Source organism: Typopeltis vanoorti, chromosome 7 (assembly GCF_054136105.1).
Source record: "Typopeltis vanoorti isolate ZY-2024b chromosome 7, IOZ_Tvanoo_1.0, whole genome shotgun sequence".
Lineage (NCBI taxonomy): Eukaryota > Metazoa > Arthropoda > Arachnida > Uropygi > Thelyphonidae > Typopeltis > Typopeltis vanoorti.
In genome coordinates this window covers 51,214,000-51,235,960 of record NC_143555.1, presented here as the reverse complement: position 1 = coordinate 51,235,960, position 21,961 = coordinate 51,214,000, and the positions used below count along the sequence as shown (strand labels likewise).

The window sequence follows — 21,961 nt, the reverse complement described above, 5'->3', positions numbered from 1 at the left end:
GATTTATCCCAAATTGTTTAGCCTACCCCAATCCTTTTACTGATCGTTCAATGAAAAGAGTAAAGTTTTCTTGGGGAAAAAACAACAGAAGGCTTTTGATAAGCTTAAGTCTATTTTAACTAAAACTGACCTGTTTTGATTCACCCAAAGTTAGGATCTTAGTTTTATAGTTAAACTGATGCATCACAGAATTGTATAGCAGCTGCACTGGGGCCATTTAAAGAAGATAAGGTTGAAGCCAATAGCATTCCTCAGTAGGAAACTTAGTAGATTGGAGAGGAAATATTCCATGATAGAAAGGAGCATTAGCCCTAATTTATCCTCTTAGGAAGCTGAAGTATTTGTTATATATTCATCAAATAGAACTAAAATCAGACCATAAGCCCCATTCTTGAATAATATCAAGGATAAAAAAAATAAAGAATTATCAGATGACTTTGGAAGTTCAGGAATATGACTTGGAAGTGTCCTATTTACTTGGTAGACAAAATGTAGTTGCTGACTCTAGAGGAGCTGATACAGATAATGTGAACAAGTATGATATTACAAATGATGTAGATCCTACTCAGCTTTAAGCTGAGTATAAATTAAAGATACCAAAAAATTATATACAACTAATTCTCTTTTCACACGGTTATTTTTTACATGATTTTGAAATAACATGGTTTAGAAAACAAAAGGAATTCTATTTTTACATGGTATAATTTGATTTAACATACTTCAAAAGGCACTTATTTTTAAAATTTCTGTTAGAATTCAGTTCTGTTAAAAAGGGTATTTCTATTATAATTTTCATTTCCTAGTATGGTACATATGTACATAAACTTGAATTTTGGGGAGCCCCTTGTGTTTTAAATATCAGGGATTATTCTACACTACAGAATGTAGACAAATGCCAAGTGGAACTTATATAGAAATCACAAAAAAAGTGTTGGTGGCTTTAAAGCAGCTAAGGATCGTGTGACTCTATTTTGCAGCAATGCTTCAGGAGGTTGTATATTGAAACCATTACTCATTAATCGATCCTTAAGACCACAGGCAATGAACGGTGTTGATTTTAACGTTACCAGTGCACCTGTGCACTGGTAACGTTAAAATCAAAAAAAAAATGGTAACGTCCAGTGCACGAAACCATTACTCATTAATCGATCCTTAAGACCACAGGCAATGAACGGTGTTGATTTTAACGTTACCAGTGCACCTGAAGGCAAATAAAAAAAGGTTGGGTTACAAAAGAAATTTTTAATGAATGGTTCCATCAATGTTTTGTTTCAGAAGTTAAATGCTGTTTGATGGAAAAAAATCTGGACTTAAAGTTTTATTGATTATAGACAATGTGCCTGTCCTGTTTAAGAACCTCTGAATGTGGAATTTTGTTTTCTGCCACCTAATACAACCACTAGACCAGGGTGCTACCTTCAAAATTTACTACATAAAAAGAACATTCCAATACATTTTGGATAAACTAGATAAAGATAATTTGCTGACAGTTATTGATGTGAGGAAGAAATTTTCTAATTTGGATTGCATTAAATTTGCCAAGTTGGCATTATCAGAATTGAAACCATCAACTTTAAATGCATACTGGGAAGCTACTTGGCCAGAATGTGTGAAGAAGAAAAACCCTGTACCTTTGCATACAACTGAATATCCCAATATCATCAGATTAGCACATGCAGTTGGCAGAGAAGGATTTGATGATTTTTTGTCTGCACATAGTGAAGAATTGATGGTTGACAACTGTTAGTGATGACAAAATAATAGATGCTCTCCCTGAGAAGTGATGATGATGAAGAGATTCTACTCACTGCAGGATTAATTAAAGGACTTCAAGTGGCTAGTAAGATTGCAATCATTTTCTTAGACATGATCTAAATGCTGAACAGTTATACGTGAACTAAAGTCATGTACGGTGCGATATAAAGAATTATACAAAGATCTAGTCAAAACCGGATTTCAATTTTGATTAATTACAGAGTTTGAGGTAAAAAAAAAAAAATCAACCTTCAGAATTATTGGAAATTAGTGCTAATTTAGTTCCTTTTACTGAAGAAAATGTTTCTCCATTGCAGTATGAACAGGACGGCCAAAGTGTTTCAAGCGAAGGAAGTGATTTAATTCCAGTCTCACACAAAAGAATGTGGCTACCGTCAGAAAGTGACTGAATAAAATTTGACTAATAACCATATGTGCAGGTGTATTTGGACCTGTTCGAATTTCTGTTTTATTAGTGACACACTATTTTCCTTAAGAAAGATGCATATGTTTGTTTGAAAATAACTTATTGTTCATATCAGGTTTTCACATCTGGAACCATTCTTCTATTTTTTCGTATGCATTGTATTCTTTTTTGCATGGTTTTCATTTACACTATTTTTTCTGGAACCAATCTACCATGTAAATGGAGAATTGGGTGTACTTGGTTTAATCCTTTATACAAGTGTTAGCAAACAGGTTTGTGCCTGAACTATTTGCAGGACTGGGGCAACTCGTATAAAGAGGCTAAAACTTCACATGATTTGCCTTAGTATCCCATAATGCAAAACACATCTCTTTGTGGACATGTATAATGCTATGCATTATGGGAAGGGTCATTACACAGACCGGTTTCGACCTTTATTGAAGTCTCATCCTGCTACAGTCCTGCAAATAGTTCAGGTACAAACTTGTTTGCTTACACTTGGATAAAGGATTAATCCAAGTATATAATTTCTTCGTATCTTTATTTTATAGTACAGGTATCCCTCGATTAATGCGGTTAATTAATCCCTCAATGTTACCGCGTTAATCAAATCTAATAATCAGTGGTAAAAAGTACAATTCATCTCTGATCGATTACTGTACTAATAGTTCATTTTATATGGTACTCTTTTAGGAAAGATAAAAAATGAATGCAAAGTAAATGTTTAATAAATACTTGTACCTACATTAGTTACTGCAATTTTTTTTAATCAAAAGAAGTTATAAAGAGTAGTTTGAACAGTTTTAGTTTTTTCTTATCGGTATAAATTCTATGATAACAAGCAAAATGACTCTCCAAACCTCGGCAAACAAGCATTCTTCGATTAACATCTGGATCCATATCCATTACTTGCTGCTTAAGCGATTCTAAACTGCGAAATATTCCATCCAGTTCTTTGACTGTCATTTCCTTTGGAACCTCATCTTCACATTCCATTTGTTTGTTGTCTTCATATGTGCGTTGTTCAATTTCAAGAAGATCGTTGTCACTGAAACCTTTTGAATTTGAATCCAATAATTCTTTAACATCTTCTGCATTAACACCATCAAAACTGAGGTCTTCACCAATTGCAACGATTTCTTTGACCACGTTCACAGGATTTTGGAAACAACCTAAGTCATTAGCGCATTCTGGCAGAAGGTTTTTCCAAACAGCTTTCATGTAACTAGAAGACACTTGCTCTCATGAGTCACGAATGTTCTCAATTGCGTGTTTAATGTCAAATTTTTTCCAAAATTCGTGGAGCGTAATTGCATTTTCTCCTGTTGTTGTTTCTACTGCCTTTGAGAATGTCTTTTTAAGAAAATAGGCTTTGAAAGTTGCAATGACGCCCATGTCCATGGGTTGTAGTAATGATGTCGTATTTGGTGGGGAAAATAAAACTTTGACATTCTCACACAGATTATTAAGAGAATTTGGATGACCATGCGACTAGCAGCCTCATGGCGTGAGCATGATTTTGCGTGATAAATTTAAAGGCACGTTAATCAAACTCTTGCCGCATTTAATTTTGCCACTATAATCAAATCTGCGTTAAGCAAGGGATACCTGTATAACCAAGTGGAAAATTTTCCAACAACTTTAAGCTGAGTAGGATCTACATCATTTGGATGTAGGATGACATTGGACCCTACTAAAAAAAAATGGATGAAAAGTAAGAAACTCCAAAAGCAGAATATCCAGTCTACTTTTGAAAAGGATAAACTGTCATTAAAACAGCTTAAAAGAGAAAGAGTGTTAGAAGTAGGTGACTTGGTCTTACTTAAAGACATATGATGTGAGAAGAAAAGACGAACCGACAATAGCAGCTTCCAACCATATAGTTTCTAAAAAGAAAGATGCCCCTTTAACAAACAAGATTGTCTATGTTAAGTATCCAGAAAGGCTTATTAAAGTGCACTTTGACAGGCTAAAGAAATGATTATGATAAGAGCACTGTATTAAAAGAAAGTATTTTAAGCAAGGACTTCATGGATGAACAGGTGACAGGAAATTCTAAAATTTTACCTAAATGGAATGGTTGTGAAGGAGATGGTGAAATTTCCAATGAGCATTTCTTATAAATGCAGAGCGAAATTTAGTAATTATTCTCTAAAACCATCTTCCCATCATAAGGAAATGCATAAATTTTGTTATTAAGAAAATAATAAAATAATTTTTTTTTTTTTTTTTTTTTAGGGTGGGCCATTGTAGGATATCTATATTGAAATTCAGATATCCTAAAAATTAAATATGAAATAAATAAAGTTAGCAGTTAGTAATAGGGAATTTTATGAAAGTACTTAGTTTAAATATTTGTTTATTTTTGTATGTTGCGAGCAAGATGTTTTGAGGTGTTATTCTTTAGCTACTGAAGTAGTACTTTGAATTGAAATAAATTTTAGTTGTTAGATGTTATGTTGGTGCCATATTTATGCAAACAAATGTTTACAAAATGTTGTCAATGACAAGGGAAATGAAAGTTACCATTTTAATTCCTGTTGTGTGAGTAACTAAAGACTGTAGAATGAAGAACTCTTATAAAATCTTGCTGTTTCATAATGAAATTATAATTAAATAAACTTTTCTGCATTGTGAAGAAAGAAAGAACATTGTTTCAAGCCCAACGCTGGAAAATCAGTAATGGCAGCACACGATGGTGAAAGTTTCTCAGTTGCATTTTCAAGCATGCACAGAAGTGAAAATGTTATTAAATGTTACCAAAGATGTTCAGCTGTTTGGGGGAGCAGGAAAGGAGCAAGTGAAAACTTTTCTATGTATTCAGCATATGAAGACAGGACAGAAATTAGAAAGAAACAGAACACTAAGAGAATATACCTTGTTTGAAGAGATAAGTGTGAAGTTTATTGTGGTCATTATTCTATACAGGATTTATTTCAGTTAAAGGTGAAAGGGTTTTATTGATTTCCAATTCATCAGAATGGGCCGAGTAAATTTTATTTAGGATTGTCAGTCTGACAAGTGATTCCTAACAGTTCATTTTAGTTATTTCTTCAGACACTTTCATATAGAAGGCAGAGTGTTCTGAAGTGTCAGAACTCTTGATAAGATTTTAAAAAGAATGTTGAGACTTTCAATTAGAAAGTTAATTCATTCTAAAGTGGTATAGTTTTTAGAAGTTTACTGAGTGCAGTTTGCTGTTACTTTCATATAGAAAGTGAAGTTACAGAAGTGTCTTGGATGAAGACAAGATATTATATTATATGTGTAGGAAAAGTACGTTTTATATAATTTTTACTTTCTTCCTCACACACTCTTGAGTGTTAAAAGTCCTAACATTTGGTAATGTTCTTTTCACTTCTGTACATGCTCAGAAATGTAACTGAGAAACTTATGCTCAAGTCCACCTTCGTGCACTGCCATTACTGCTTTCCAGCGTTGGGCTTGAAATGATTTTCTTTCCTCACAGTACAGAAAAGTTTATTTAATTATAATGTTTTAATTGTTTCATTCCACAGTCTTTTATGCACTGAGATAAGCTCATTTAATTACTCACACAACAGGAATTACAATGGTAACTTTCACTTCCCTTGTCATTGACAACATTTTGTAAAAGTTAGTTTGCATACAAATGACTCCAACATTACTAAACTTTTGACAACGCATACAAAATCTCAACCTCACACAACAACTAAAATCTATTTCATTTCTGAGTAAGACTTCAGTAACTAAAGATAAGAATAACATCTCAAAATATCTTACTCACAACACACAAAAGTAAACAAATGTTTAGACTAAGTACTTTCATAAATGTCCTATTACTAACTGCTAACTTTAACTCCTCTTTAATGTGTAGGATATCCTACAATATGTTTTCTTCAGTGTTCTGTGGTTTTAAGATGTAAGAAGAGTTTTTATTTATGTTGCTGTCGTAGAGAGAAGTTTTTATGTTAGTCTTTCTCCATTGTGAATTCAAGAAGGAATAAGTTTCTGTAGGAAGCAAGATACTGAAATTCCAGAAGTTTTGTCTATATAGGATAATACGTGATGGTAATTGTAATTGAAAGGAATTTATGCATGTTAATGTTTTTCTTGCTTGTAATCTGAAGAATATATTGCTAAACAGTCGATTTGATGTATATATTTGTATTATTTGTAAATTAAAGATTTTTATTTTTGTTAGGTGTGTGAAGACTCAATCTCTTAATGGACTTAATGTGTTTATAAATTAAGTTAAGAGGTTAAGTTACATAAGAGATATCCTAGGATACAAATCTGTGTGCAATTAAATGTGGAGTTTAGTTTGGGTGTGTTCTTTTTGTTTTGAATTTAATCACTCAGGATGTGGAGGGAGAAAGTAAAAATATATACTCCTTCCACATACACATACTTTGCTACCTCCTGTGTATGGAGCTCATAAAAATAGTGTATGTATTGAAAACTTTTCATACATACACTATTTTTATATTGTATTGTATTGAAAACTTTTCATACATACACTATTTTTATATTGTAGTCAGGAAATTGCCATCAGTATTTCTCAACAGCAACTCTTGCATTGTCATTACAAAAACTGCAGATGTAACTATGTAATAACACACAGTGGAATATTGTTTATTAGTTCCAAGAATGTTCATGATAACAAGACCAAGATATGTATGTAGTTGGAGTTGACATTTGAGATTTTCACACCAGTAACTGCAGTGTTGCAATTATTGGTATCCAAATTGTGAAATGACTACATTTCCCCCTACCCATTCATATTCTGGGATGCTCTCACATGTAATTCCAAAAGCTAAGTTCGTTGGAAAGAATCTCAGCCAATATCATTTAGCAGTTTTTCATGGTATCATTTAACATAGTTAATTCAATATAGTTTGGCTGACTGGAAATCCTCAGGTTTAATATATACTGTATTTGCTGGCATATAAGATGAATTTTTTAGGAAAAAAATATATTTTAGATCCTCTTCCTGATTCTGCCAAGTTCTTATCATTTTCTCAGTTGTGAGTGGCCCGAAATTCTTCTCTGCAGCCCTGTTTCCATGTTATTTAGCATACACAATCACACGTAGCTTGTGCAATATTGTAGCAATGCCGACATTTTTCAGCCATAATTTGCCAAGAAATTTAGAGAAAATTTAACGGCAGAAATTTATCACCGTGCGCAACAACCACAACAACAATTGGAAAGTTTAAACGAACAGGAACATAGCTGTGATCGTCGATGACAGCTCGTGCATCCACCGAGCTCTACGTAACTGGAATGCTCTCAGACACCACAAGGAAGCAAGAAAGAAATCGCGTAACTCGGAACAGAGAAAATTTCCAGAAATGAAAGTAATAAAAAACTGAGTATTGACGCATAAGATGCACCCTGTTTTTTAGACCTATTTTCAAAGAAAAAAGTGTGTCTTATACGCCGGCAAATACGATAATTCAAGTTTGTTTTAGTAGTACAGTGGTATCTCGTTAATCCGAACCCTCCAGTAATCCGAACTGCAGTTTGAAAGAAAAAAGTTTTATTTATTACATATTATTATTTTGTGTACTATTATTTTTAATTAATAATTATTATTTTAACTATTATTATTTATTTTATTATTATTATGGTACAGTATTTTTTCATACTGTCGATTGTACGGTTATACTGGAGGACTATTTTGATTTATTGTGTATTCACGTTTGCTTTTTTATACTGTATAGTACGTACTGTATTTTCGGCATGAATCACAAATATACACAAAAAGAGGAAATTCAAAATGTGCATAATTTGATTAAAAATATAAATCCAGATGCTGAAATTTCACAAATAGATATTGCGGAATGGATTATAGACAGAACCAAAAGTGAATTCAAAATCAAATCAGATGATGAAATTATAAATATTACGCTATAGAATGAATTAGAAGACGATGATGATGATGAAGAACTCAAAGAAAAAAAAGTAAAACATGAAGAGGCAGCTGACATTTTAATATGTGTATAGAATGGACTAAGCAGAATGATAAGCCATTGCACAAAATTTTGTTGCTAATGCAGCTCCGAGAAGAAGCATTTGAAAAAAAAAGTTTAGCTTCAAAGAAGCAAAAGAAAATCAGGAACTTTTTTACAAAGAAATAAAAAAAAAAAACTTTTTTGTGCTATTTTGTGAAACTTTTTTGTGTTGTGTACAAGAAAGTGATATTTTTTACGTAAATTAAGTTACGTACTGAACTATGCAATTTTATTAAATCAGAATCCTCAACAATACAGGTACATACAAATTAAATTTTTTACTAAAATAAACTTGTGTACCGTATTATTATTATTTTTTTTCTTTTACTTTACAGTACAGTAGCTTTTTTCTATCAGTTAATTTATTTACAGAATTAAATTGATATACCATTAGAATCTGATTATTTTTGTCTTAAACGCTAGTTATTGTTGTCTCTTGGGGAGAAATTCGCTAATCCGAATGAGCACGGTTTTTATTAGTTCCGATTAATGAGATACCACTGTATATTGATATTCTCAAGACACTTCTGTTTTTTGAGAGGAAGGATGCATTTCAAGATATACAACTATATCTTCCTGTGACATATCTCAATGCTTTGTTAGTAAACTGCACATTTACAATTACAAAACTACTATGGAATTTTTTCCACTTGGTTATAGTATAAATTAAAGATACCAAGAAATTATATACTTGGTTTAAACCTTTATCAAAGTGTAATCAAACAAAGTTTGCACCTGAAATATAATCAGGACTAGGGCAAGTCGTATTATTATTATTACATGACACCTCCATGGAGTCCAAAGCCTCATCATGGGAGGGCACCTACTCTACAACTCTCCATTTCCATCACTCAATCCATCAACAACAATGAACCATAACTACCATCATCATCTACTGACCCAGCTCTTAGATCCATAAGTTAAAAATTGGTTTGAACGCTGGCTTGTATACAGCTAATTTAGTGTTTTGATTACTTTCTCTCTTATTCCATATAAATTTATTCAGTTAACTTCCTACCATACCAGCTTTATTTATTTCCATATTTAATTTACCATCATCACTAAAAAAGCATGCCTAAGTAGCTGAAATATTTTACTTGTTCTGTAGGTTCTCCATTCACAATGCAGTTGATATTTTCAATGCTTCTGCCTATTATTATTCTCTTTGTTTTGTTATTGCTGGCCATATCTATTACAACAGTTGTTCAATTTAGTCAGGGAATCTTGCAGACTTGTAGTGGATTTATTTAGATGCATAACATCGTCTGCATAAAGCTGGCATTAACATCTCCAATTTTGATATCAGGTTTAATAGTACCATATATAAAAAGGGAAATAAAATTGAATGTGAGAATTATAGAGGTATTTCTCTATTAAGTGTTCCTGGTAAGATTTACGCAAGCATATTTGAGAAACAGTTGAGAAGGATTGTGGAAGTAAAGCTTGGTGAAGAACAAGCAGGATTCAGGCCAAATAGAGGCTGTCAGGATCAGATCTTCACTTTACGACAAATAGTTGAGAAATCATGGGAACATAACAAAGATCTGTATTTAAGTTTTGTAGATGTCGAAAAGGCATATGACAAGCTGCTGCTTTTCCACATTTCAGGCCTTGCCTTTGATGTTTTTCTACTTGAAGTATGGATATGTATTCCTGACCACATGTCTGGTTAGTGTTTTTACCACTCTACTATCACTGCTTGTTCCATTTAGCAATTTTTCGAAATAATTACTCCATACTTCTAGGATATCTTTTTCTCCAGTTTTCATGTTACCTTTATCATCTCTAATTCCTTTTACAGCACTTTTCTTTATTTGTGAGCTTTTTCGACAACCTTCAGAATATCTTACCACCTTCTTGATATTTATTTTCTATGTTCTTACCAGTCTTCCCATGACTTTTTTTTTAGCTAGTTTTACACAGTGTTAAACTTTCTTACATTTGTCTCTGTATTCTCTAAGAGCATAAGCTGACTTATTTGCCAGGAACTTTTGATATGCTTCCTTCTTTTCCTTCACTGCCTCTTTAACTTCGTATATCCACAATGGAGTTCTGATTTTTCTCTCCTTACAGACAACCTCACTACATGCCTTTCTGGCTGAATCAATCAGTAATTTCTTCAGGGCTTGCCGCTGAATCTCCAAGGTTTGGTTCCTGTTCTTAAACTTTTTCATTTTTTCTTGAAAGAGTTCGAGAACACTAACCAACCTTTCAATATTATGCTGATTAGTATTTCTGTTTCTGTTAACATTTTTCCATTTAGCAGAAAGTCTTAGCTTGAAATATGCTGTTACTAGGTAATGATTGGTATATGCACCCACATATACCAATCTGTAGGCTACAAAAGGTGTACATTTAGCAGCCCATTGGAGGAATACAAAGTTAATAGCTCTCTCATTGGCCTTGCTAATGTCATACAGGCTTCTGGCCCAATTGTTGGTCTGTATGTTGTTTTTTTTCTATTTTAGCTTTACTGTCTGCACTATTTGTTCTAATTCACTTATTTCTAAGCATTTGTGTATATATATAAAATATTACCTTCATTACTTTCCTTGTACTTCATATAATCAGCATAACTCTGCATTTAAGTTATCATATGCATTTAATCCTCCCTATTCATATTCCCAATATGTTAATCTTGACTTCCAACTTCTTTTATTCAGCATTTCAGCAATTATTAAATAATTTCTGTAATATAATACAAAATCATACAAAGATTATAGAGCTGCGAGTACTTGAATCTAACTACTTTTGTACACATGCAAACTAATAATTTTCATTATTGAATGCATTTGCACAACTTTTCACCATTGTCTGAGTTAAGGACTTCAGAAGGATAACATAAATATAGCTAACAAGTAATAGAAATGGTTCTTCCTTTATTATTATTTATTTTATTTTATTATTATTATTTTTTTTAAGGTAGACCTGCAGCGTTTAAATTCTCTTGTAAATTTACTTCTCCTTAGTTAAACTAAGGATGAACTAATAATATACAGGTAACCCTCATATAATGCGGATGTTAGGTTCCATAGAAATGGCGCGTTATGCAAGACTCAGATCACATACAAAAAATAGGGTTATGTTCCAAATTTTTTTTTTTTTTTTTAATTATATCAACAACAATGACATATCCAACAAAAATATATTTTTATTTAATTCAGGTAATTCATGCAAGTTAAGAAAACATATAAACTATGACACAAATACATAGTATAACAAGTGATAAATATGCACTTTTTATTTTAGGCAAAATAAAAATAAGTGCATATTTTAATCTTTCATAGCACGAGGATTTGAGGATCGGTTAATGAACATTAGTTTTGTCATGTAATCACCTGATGCATTACTACAAAACAGTAGAGTAATCCTGTCTTTGGAAACTTTGACTCCAGGAGCTGATCTTTCATTTTTTGCAATGTAGCTGCGTTTTGGCATTTTTTTCCAATATAACCCGGATTCATCAGCATTGAACACCTGATCTGCATTATAAATGTTTATAAACTTTGATAGTTTTTTGTTTAATAAGATTTCCATCCAAAGCAATTTTCTTTTGAGTGCATCTTCTTTCCAAATCATTAGAGATTTCTTTATTTTTCTCTTAGAAAATTGCGTACACGAGCAACGAGCTTTGCACTTATCGTCGAGCCAGCAATAAACACTTTCTCAGATTTTATGTTCATTGTGTTTGATTGTTTGAATTGTTGATTCATTTAAATTCAAAGTTCTTACAACAACTGGTCTCCATTTTTCAACCGATCCATGATTTTAATTTTTTTTCTTCGAGAAAAATTTTCTTTGAGACGAATTTTCTTTTCAATATTAATTTTTTTCCCTTTCAATGCAATTTGTGGCCATTACTATAAAAATAACTTTTTTACATAAAAAAAGCATTACATATTAATTATGTATGTAATTCACCAGAAAATAAAGTGCTCAGCTTGAGATACTAGTAGTAAGACTTATACGTTGGTTAGACATAACTGGTAATTCATTTACGGAATTAACAACGCATATAAAGTATATTAATTAAAGATAACTTTAATGAATCACTTCTATATTTCGGCAATGTCACATTGCCATCTTCAGGAACATAAAGATATGGTATGTGCACTAAGGAACTAACAAAGCAAATGAGGAAGAAAGTAAGAAACTAATTTTGTTCCTAAAGTCCTAATGGTGCCCTCTTGCGGGCTAATTTGGTAGTCTTGGCAGTTGGGCTGAAGTTCTCATAATGAAAGTCTCCCAAATTTGGGGCAGTTTCATGCACCCAAATTTGTTGAGGTTAGGAATGTTTTTTAGAGCTGCTGAAGATTCTTTGAATAATCTTTCTTATTTAAACTTGCTGCGATGGATTATTTTTGTTTTCTTCCAACGAATTTTATTGTGGGTATCTAAGGCATGGTCTGCCAGCCCAGAGCGGCTGTACTGGTGAAACCGGATGTAGTCTTGGTGTTCTGAAATCCTGATATTTGTTGTTCTGCCTGTTTGGCCAAAGTAGGACAATTTGCAGCTGCAAGGGACCTGGTATACACCAGGTAGGTCTAGGGGAAGTGGTTGGTCTTTGGTAGAGCGGATAAGGGATGCCAACTTTTTATATGGTCTGTAACAGGAAGTAAGGTCATATTTTTTGAGGATATTAGTTACTTTTTCAGAGGTGCCCTGGATGTAGGGGATAGTGATAGACTTGGTGTAGTCTTTATTGTGGAGGGGGGGAGGGGGGGTTGTGGTTTACAGGTTTTAGTATTTTTTGGGGGTTATAGCCATTGGCTAAGAAAGTGTTGAGGATGTGGTTTAGTTCCATAGTCAGGGCCTTGTCATCTGAGCAGATTAATTTTGCCCTGTTATATAGTGTTTTTATCACCCCATATTGTTGTGAGGGGGAGTGGTGGGATTGCTGGTGAATGTATCTGCCAGTGTGGGTGGGTTTTCTGTAAACAGAGAAAACCAAAGATCCATCAAGCTGGCGGGTGATTAAAATGTCTAGGAAGGGGAGGGTGTTGTTTTCCTCTTTTTCTAAGGTGAACTGGACTCTGGGATGTTGGTTGTTTAAGTGTGTTAGGAAGGAGTGGAGTGTGTCTGAGCCATTTGGCCTAATAGCAAACACATCATCCACATAACGAAGCCAAATAGAGAAAGCCTTAAACTCCGCACCACAAAAACCCACTATTTGGCTTCGTTATGTGGATGATGTGTTTGCTATTTGGCCACATGGCTCAGACACACTCCACTCCTTCCTAACACACTTAAACAACCATCATCCCAGAGTCCAGTTCACCTTAGAAAAAGAGGAAAACAACACCCTCCCCTTCCTAGACACTTTAATCACCCGCCAGCTTGATGGATCTTTGGTTTTTTCTGTTTACAGAAAACCCACCCACACTGGCAGATACATTCACCAGCAATCCCCCCCCCCCTCACAACAATATGGGGTGATAAAAACACTATATAACAGGGCAAAATTAATCTGCTCAGATGACAAGGCCCTGACTATGGAACTAAACCACATCCTCAACACTTTCTTAGCCAATGGCTATAACCCCAAAAAAATCCAAAAAATACTAAAACCTGTAAACCACAACCCCCCCTCCTCCCCCTCCACAATAAAGACTACACCAAGTCTATCACTATCCCCTACATCCAGTGCACCTCTGAAAAAATAACTAATATCCTCAAAAAATATGACCTTACTTCCTGTTACAGACCATATAAAAAGTTGGCATCCCTTATCTGCTCTACCAAAGACCAACCACTTCCCCTAGACCTACCTGGTGTATACCAGGTCCCTTGTAGCTGCAAATAGTCCTACTTTGGCCAAACAGGCAGAACAACAAATATCAGGATTTCAGAACACCAAGACTACATCCGGTTTCATCAGTACAGCCGCTCTGGGCTGGCAGACCATGCCTTAGATACCCACCATAAAATTCATTGGAAGAAAACAAAAATAATCCATCGCAGCAAGTTTAAATACGAAAGATTATTCAAAGAATCTTCAGCAGCTCTAAAAAACGTTCCTAACCTCAACAAATTTGGGTGCATGAAACTGCCCCAAATTTGGGAGACTTTCATTATGAGAACTTCAGCCCAACTGCCAAGACTACCAAATTAGCCTGCAAGAGGGCACCATTAGGACTTTAGGAACAAAATTAGTTTCTTACTTTCTTCCTCATTTGCTTTGTTAGTTCCTTAGTGCACATACCATATCTTTATGTTCCTGAAGATGGCAATGTGACATTGCCGAAATATAGAAGTGATTCATTAAAGTTATCTTTAATTAATATACTTTATATGCGTTGTTAATTCCATAAATTAATTACCAGTTCAGCTTGAGATAACACACTTATGATTTTTAATCGCTTTCCTGGCAGAAAACGAAGACAATTTTCAACAATAAACACTTTATACGGTATACACTTGACGTAAATGCATGCTAAAGAGTGTTTCCCCTACTATAAATTCGCTATTTATAACTATCTACGCGATATGGGCAGACACAAATTTAACGAAGATAAAATTTGATTTTTAAGTCGCGCGATGAAAAATATATTAAAAGATAAAGGGTTACTGCAATTTCTAGACAGTTTTTGTCAAAACCGCGTTGTATAAGTACCGCATTGAACAAGGGTTACTACAATTTGTAGACCACGTTATATTGAAACCGCATTGTATAAGTACTGCGTTATACGGGGTTACCCGTATTTGCAAAATTTGAACACAATTTTGCAAATATATTACCAACTTGCTAGAAATATTTGAATGATAGAAAGCATAAAGAATTTCTTGCATTGAAAAAGTTGTTAGAAGAGTGATACCATGAATGCATTCATAACTTCATTTAAAAAAAAAAATTTTTTTTAATGAATTAAGATTATGCAGACCTGGTTAGCTGAGAGAATAGCATCCTTTTGTTACTACCAGCAAGCTTTTGATTTGAATCCCATAATAGCATAGGTATTTTGTGAAAGTTTTTAGGTAATAGATGATTTTCATTCCTTAATGTGAAACCAACAGCACTAATTGCCATTTAAGAGAATATAATTGGTCTCTTTGGCAAGGGTTTCAAATTTAATTAGCTGCTTCCTTCATACCCCAAAGCGAAGTTTTGTTTTTTTTGGGCTTGATATCTAAACATTAAGGTGTCCACAACTTAAATTGTCTTCTTTTGTCTATTGATTGAGATAATCTTCACTACACCAGCACTTTTTGACTCAGTCAGTTTTCCAAATATACTGTAAATGTCAGCACTCTACTTGCCAACTCAGGCTATGATGTAACAACCAAGTTTCCTTTTCTACAGAAGTCTTTTCTCCAGCCATTCTATTTTGTGTTTTCTCTGGCAAATACTAGATAAATTTTACTGTCCTTTCCATGCTTTTACTGTTTTCACTCTTGATTCACACACCAACTCTGATTGAGTAACTGAAATAATTCTCCTGAAAGGAAGACCATCTCCCATTCAACTCAGAATCCCATGTTCACTATCCAAGCCTTGGTTCTTGAAAAAGTGTGCTAAGGAAGTCCAAGCAAAACATTGTAAGCATATTGCAAATGGCTTGAGAGACACAGTCCACCTTTGCAGCCACCACATGCATACAACAATCATGCATGCACACACACACACACCATCAAATTCAAATATAAAAATACCATTTACAGAACACTTGCTTCAAACTCCAAAGATGTCTCATGCTCCTGGTAGCTTTGCCAAGTACAGCAAAGATAAATTTGTCCTCCTTTAATCATTCATTTCCTTCTTTTCTAGTATAGATAACAGCTTCCATTTCTCCTTTGGTCTTTTTCTAAAAAGATGTTGGAAATATCCTGAATAGCATGGATACCAATAAATGTTCTGGTCCTGATGTCATTCCTTTATGTCCAGAAATACATCCCACAACTAATACCTATCCTATATCATCTTTACACTCTTTTTTTTATACTCATCTGGAATTTACCATTCAACAAAAGACTATATTCAGTCCATATCAAAAAAGATGCCTTATTCATCAAACTATTATACCATTATCTTAACCTCAGTTCTCTTGTGGAGAATGTCATCAGCAGTCAGTTTCTTCACCATTGGAGACCTACTCAGCTTTCTCCACTTTTCCTATAGCATATCTCCTGGCTAGTAATTCTTTTCCTTCATTGTTCATAATTCATTACTGAAAACGTATGGTGACAACTACCATAAGTAATACTTTTAAAATGATTACTCAACATTTTGACCTGTACATTATGGTTATTGCTAGCAGTACACATATATAGCATAGAGAAAGGAGGAGCAAAGAGATTGTTGGATTAGCTCTGAGTAAGGCTTATATTTTATGTGGATTTTTTTTTTTACCTCCCTAAATCATATGTGAGTTTGGAATTATATATTGGTGTTATGTCGATATTCAATGTGATACAAATTATTGCTCAAATTATTCCATATAAAAGTTAGCTGTTGGGTGGGGGCGAGCAGCAAACCCATGCCTATGCCTGTTTTTTTTTTTTTTTTTAGGTAAGTTATTTTGCCATGTGAAATAATCCAAACAAAGGATGTGGGCAAAAGTTGAATAGAAATTTATTCTGTAAAAGAAATTGTCCTAGTTTTTGGAAATTATTATTATTATTAAGAGACCTCCAGGAAGTCAGGGACTCATCAAGGGAGGCCAGCCACATACTACACACACACATAAGCTAATACATTCAAACTGCCTGCACACATGCCATCCATTGGCAACCCATTCCATTCATATACCCTTCTATGAGAGAAAAATCTAGTTCTCACTCCCTTAGCAGCATTCATTCTCAGCTTCCAAAAATTAAATCAACTTAGATCCTCTATGAACCTTTCAGAAGTTAAAAATAAAAAAAAAATAAGTCTCAATCATATCTCTCCTCTTTCTCCCGTTTCCTGGTGTCTGCAGTCTACAAATTCCCAATCTGTCTTCATAATCAGTATTCCATAATCCTGATATAATTTTTAACACTCTCCTTTGCACACTCTCTCCAATATATCAGAATCATAATGAAAACCAAGAGATCAGACCTGTGCACAATAGTCCAAGTGAGGTATTATCAAGGCCTTGTAAAGAACCAAAATGACATCCTTATCTTTACATGTCAAAGTTTGTTTCAGCATTGCAATTACTATTTAAGTTATATTTGCAATCTTTGCTACATGGTCCCCGAAATTCATTTCTATCTACTAACACTTCAAAATCCTTAGCCTGATCAGTTTCTTCTAGCATAATCTTGCCAATATCATATGACATTGGATATCTAATCATGCCAAAGTGCATGACTTTACATTTACTGACATTGAACTGGTATCCATTTTCTCATGCCCACAATGCAGCTGTTCAAATCATTCTGCAAGTACTGCATATCAGTAGCATTCCTGATCACCCTACCAATCTTTGCATCATCAGCAAATAGCTGTATGTCACTTATCAAATCCTTCCCACTGTCATTAATGTACAGATTGAATAACAGTGGACCAAGGACTGATCCATGTGGTGCACCATCAGAAAGTGGTATATGGGGGGGGGGGGGATGTGAATCTTGCAGACTCACATCCTCTGTATACAACTTTTTGATATCTATCACTCAGCTATCATTTTATCCATGCTAATATTTTATAATCCAAACCCATATTTTTGAATTTTTACAACAGTCTTTCATGCTATATTCTCTCAAAAGCCTTAGTAAAATCCAAAAGTATCATAGTGGATCCATTCCTTTTGTCTAGTTCAATGCTAACATCATAAAATGTAAGCAAGTTGCTAAAGCATTACCTTCCCTTAGTAAACCCATGCAGTTCATTGCAAAGTAGAAATTCTTTGTCAATCCAATGCGGAATGCAAACCCTAACCAATTTTTCCAAAATCTTCACCATGACTCTTGAGATACTAATTGGTTGATAGTTGGATTCGCTCTTTGCACCACATTGTGCAATGGGATTACCATACATTCTTTTCACTCCTGCAGAATATTCCCTGTTCTGGGACTCAAATTATATAGCCTGGTCAAAGGAATAGTCATTTCAGCTGAACGCACTTTTAGCACCCATGCTGATATGCCATCAATTCCTATTAATGAATTCTTATTCAGTTTCTGCAATAACTCTAATACCTTCTCTTCTTACCTCTGAATTTCTTCATTCAGTGAAGAGGTAGCAGTGAGCTCAATGTTGCATACACCAGGTTGATAGTTTTTAGCAAAATGGGCACTCATTAGTTGAACAACCTCTTCTGCACTTGTCACCCTCAAGCTATCTACATTCAGTAGGGTTATTCTTTCATATTCATTCTTTCTTTTACTTGCAGCATATCGATAGAATTCTTTGGCGTTATCTTTAGTTTGCAGAGCCAGTTTCTTTTCGTATTCAGACTTCGGTTTCCATACAACAGTTGCGACTCTTCTGGCCTGCTGCTTTTAATTTTTGTAATGGACATCATCCTTATGCACATGATATTCCTTCCACATCATCCTTTGCTTGATAAGATTACACATCCATTTGACTCCTTTGTTGTTTATATTTCGAACTCTCGAGACATTATTCTGGTATTGCATAATTTAAGCATTTTTTTTAAATGCTTCCCATGCACTCAATATTTTTCCCATCCAGCAACTGACACTGTTGTGCTGAACTCAGTGTATACACCTCAGTTGGTCATGATTTCCTGCTTTGTAGTTCAGCATGCAACCTTTCCTGAATGGAACATTCATAAATTTAGCCACTTTGCAAGCAAATACCGTATGATCACTGTCACCAACTGGAGGCAGAATAGTTAAGTCTTTAATTGAAATGCCCTCTGACACTATAATCAAATCTAGCACTCTTTGATTTGAGTTCCTTCTGTCACATGCTGCTTGAGAAAATTATTTTACGAGAGCTCAATAAATTCAGTTTCATTCCTCTCATGAGATTTTACTGCTATCCAATCAGTGTTTAGATAAAGTCTTCCATTATGATTACTCTTTTTGCCCCCCCCCCCCATCTTTATTTGGTCATGCATTTCTTCATCACTAGCATCTATAATATTATAGTTGTCTATACAACACCCTCCTATGTATTTGATCTTGTTAGATTCCACCTCACACCAGATTGCTTCAAACTCAGTGCCACACAAAAAAATTGTTACTAGTATTACGATCATAGATCTCAACATTAATTTGATTCAAGTCATCCGATGTCAGTAGTAACACAGTGCCTCCTCTCTTATCCTGTCTATCCTTCCTGAAAATACTATACCCTTTAAACTCGATGCCAGTTAGTATGTCTGATTCTGATAACGAGGTCTCACTACAATCTGATGTTCCAACATATTGACCAAGGCAACAACTTTTCCCCTTTGTTTCTGATAACTTCTAGTATTTGTGTACAAGCATAATTAGCTACCTGCATGTTCTTTTGTATATGTTTGTCTGTAGTCTGCATGACACAGTTGGACAACTTGCAGATCTCTGTTCTTCTCTGGTGCCTTATACATGTAGACATCTCTGCACATGTTGGGTCTGAACTGGACAAAGACAAAGCCAAAATCGTTCTCTCTTTGTAATCATTTACATGATAATGCCCATTCCTGTCATTAACACACAGTTACATAACACTGCTGCTTTTACACTCATATTCTCACCATTCCTCCCATTATAATGTAGTGTTTAGTGTTAGTGTAGTGCTTTCAGAGAGCTCCCGAAAGCTAAGTATAATTTTGAGTGAAAATTGGAATATTGGTTTAAATTTTAACGTAGTATTGTTTATTTTTGGTAGCTTGTTGTGTCTGTGTGATTTTGGTGTGAATTACGTTTTATTTAAAATTAGTATTTTAACGATATGTTTCATAGAATAGCACATGGTGCCAATGCGACGTAAGATGATGGCGTCCAAAAATACGACGCCTTTGTTCAAAAACTGTAATGTGAGGGAGTTTGTCCAATGTGATGTGTGTGTGGGATGTATGCATTCCCGAAGGAGGCTAGAGTTTGGATGGAAAGTGGTAGTGGTGGGAGAATGTGCAGAAAGTGTAAGCAAAGTGAGGAATTGAAGTATGTGTCAGGTCGTGAGATAGTTATGGTTGAAGAAAGCCAGAACGTGAGTGAAAACAGTGGCTTGATAAAGAATTGCGATGTTGTACAAGATGGCAATGAGAGTAGTGATCAAAGAGAGAGTGAAAGCAACTATACAGAGAGAGAAAATGGTTTAAATGATGAAAAAAATGGGGAATTATTTGTAGGGAGTGAGATTGCTAGGTTGCGCGCAGTGATACACAGTGCGCAGCAAGAGTTAGAGCACCTGCAAAACTCTTTCCAGAGTGCCTCGGCTAATGGAAATAGACAAGTGTTTGAAAGGAAAAATAAGCGTAAGAGTGGGAGAGTTTCTGAAATGAAGGAAAGAGTGTTGTATGGTGACTAGTTATTAAGAGGAGTGATAGATGCGAGTTTAACTAAATCGTATTTACCAGGTGTGAAATTAAAGGATGTAAGTGAGAGTATTAAAGCGCAAAAACAGAAGGTGAAAGAATTGATAGTTGTGGCGGGTACGAATGAATTGAAAGGAGATAAATTTTTTATGAGAGAGGACTTTAAAGTATTTTTAAAGGTAGCAAAAGAAAAGAGTGACAGAGTTAGGGTGGTAAGTCTGTTGCCACAGTATGACAGAGAGGAGTTTAGAAGGAGGGACATAATCGCAAATGACTTTATATGCAGGTTATGCAGACGGTGTGGTGTGGTGTGGAATTCGTGGACGTGTGGAATGAGTTTGATGGGCAAAAGGATTTATACAAGATGGATGGACTGCATTTGAATGGATTTGTTGTGCGGAGACTGGAAAAAGTGTTGCTGAATGAAGTGAAAATGGATGTGCAGAACCAGGCAAACTAGAACTACCAAGGAGGGGGGGGAGAGTGGATATACAGACATCAGTGAGACAGTTGAGTGTAAGAATGTATATAATATTCCCAAGACAGTACTAAGGACAAGAAATTGGAATGGGATAGTTAGAATAATGCATCAAGATAGGGGTGGGACAAAGGGACCTCTGCATTTCATGTATACTAATGCCAGGAGTATTAGGAACAAGAAGGAAGAATTTTTGGCCTTGATTGGCTCTTCCTGGCCACAGGTTATTGGCATTAGTGAAATATAGCTGACGGAAGATGATATAGCTAGTGGGATAGAATTTGTAGGTTATAGTGTGTTTAGGAGGGACAGAGAAAATAAAATGGGGGGGGGGAGTGTTATTGATGATGATAGCTGATGAACTGCAGCCAAGGAGAATTGAAATTGTATTGCACGATATTGAAAAGAGCTCATTTGAGGCTATTTGGTGTGAGATTGAGACTGGCAGAACAAAATATATAGTTGGGTGCTGCTATAGACTAGGTGATGGAATAGATGGCGGAGATAGTATGCATAAACAAATTGATGAAATGAGTGGAAGGAGGGTAATTATTATGGGAGATTTCAACTATGGTAACATTGATTGGAAGGAGGAGAGGACACATGTGAGGAAGGAAATGGATTTTATTCAATTATTAAGGGATAACTATCTGAGACAGTATGTAAGCAAAAATACTCGAGGTTTGAGAATGCTTGACCTGGTAATAGCATCTGAGAATTTGACTGTAAAGAATATGACCATGTTGCCATCTATTGGTGAGAGTGATGGGAGGTGGCTAAAGGTGTAGAATTTTCGATTAAAACAGGGTATAGGTGGAATTACCGTGCTGGCAAGTATGACAAGCTTAGGAGATTGCTTGGATCAGTGCCATGGCATGTAAAACTGCAAGGG

The 21,961-nt window shown here is 34.7% G+C and overlaps 1 protein-coding gene across 1 annotated transcript in view; it reads left to right on the top strand.

Annotated features, from left to right (window-relative positions):
- Positions 1-4,877: 4,877 nt before the first annotated feature.
- LOC150104671 (uncharacterized) overlaps positions 4,878-21,961 on the top strand; it is a 58,413-nt gene continuing 41,329 nt past the window's right edge. Inside the window, exon 1 of the mRNA XM_090395605.1 lies at positions 4,878-5,076. Within this exon, the coding sequence (XP_090251731.1) occupies positions 4,878-5,076 (199 nt within the window). The remainder of the gene's footprint in view (positions 5,077-21,961) is intronic.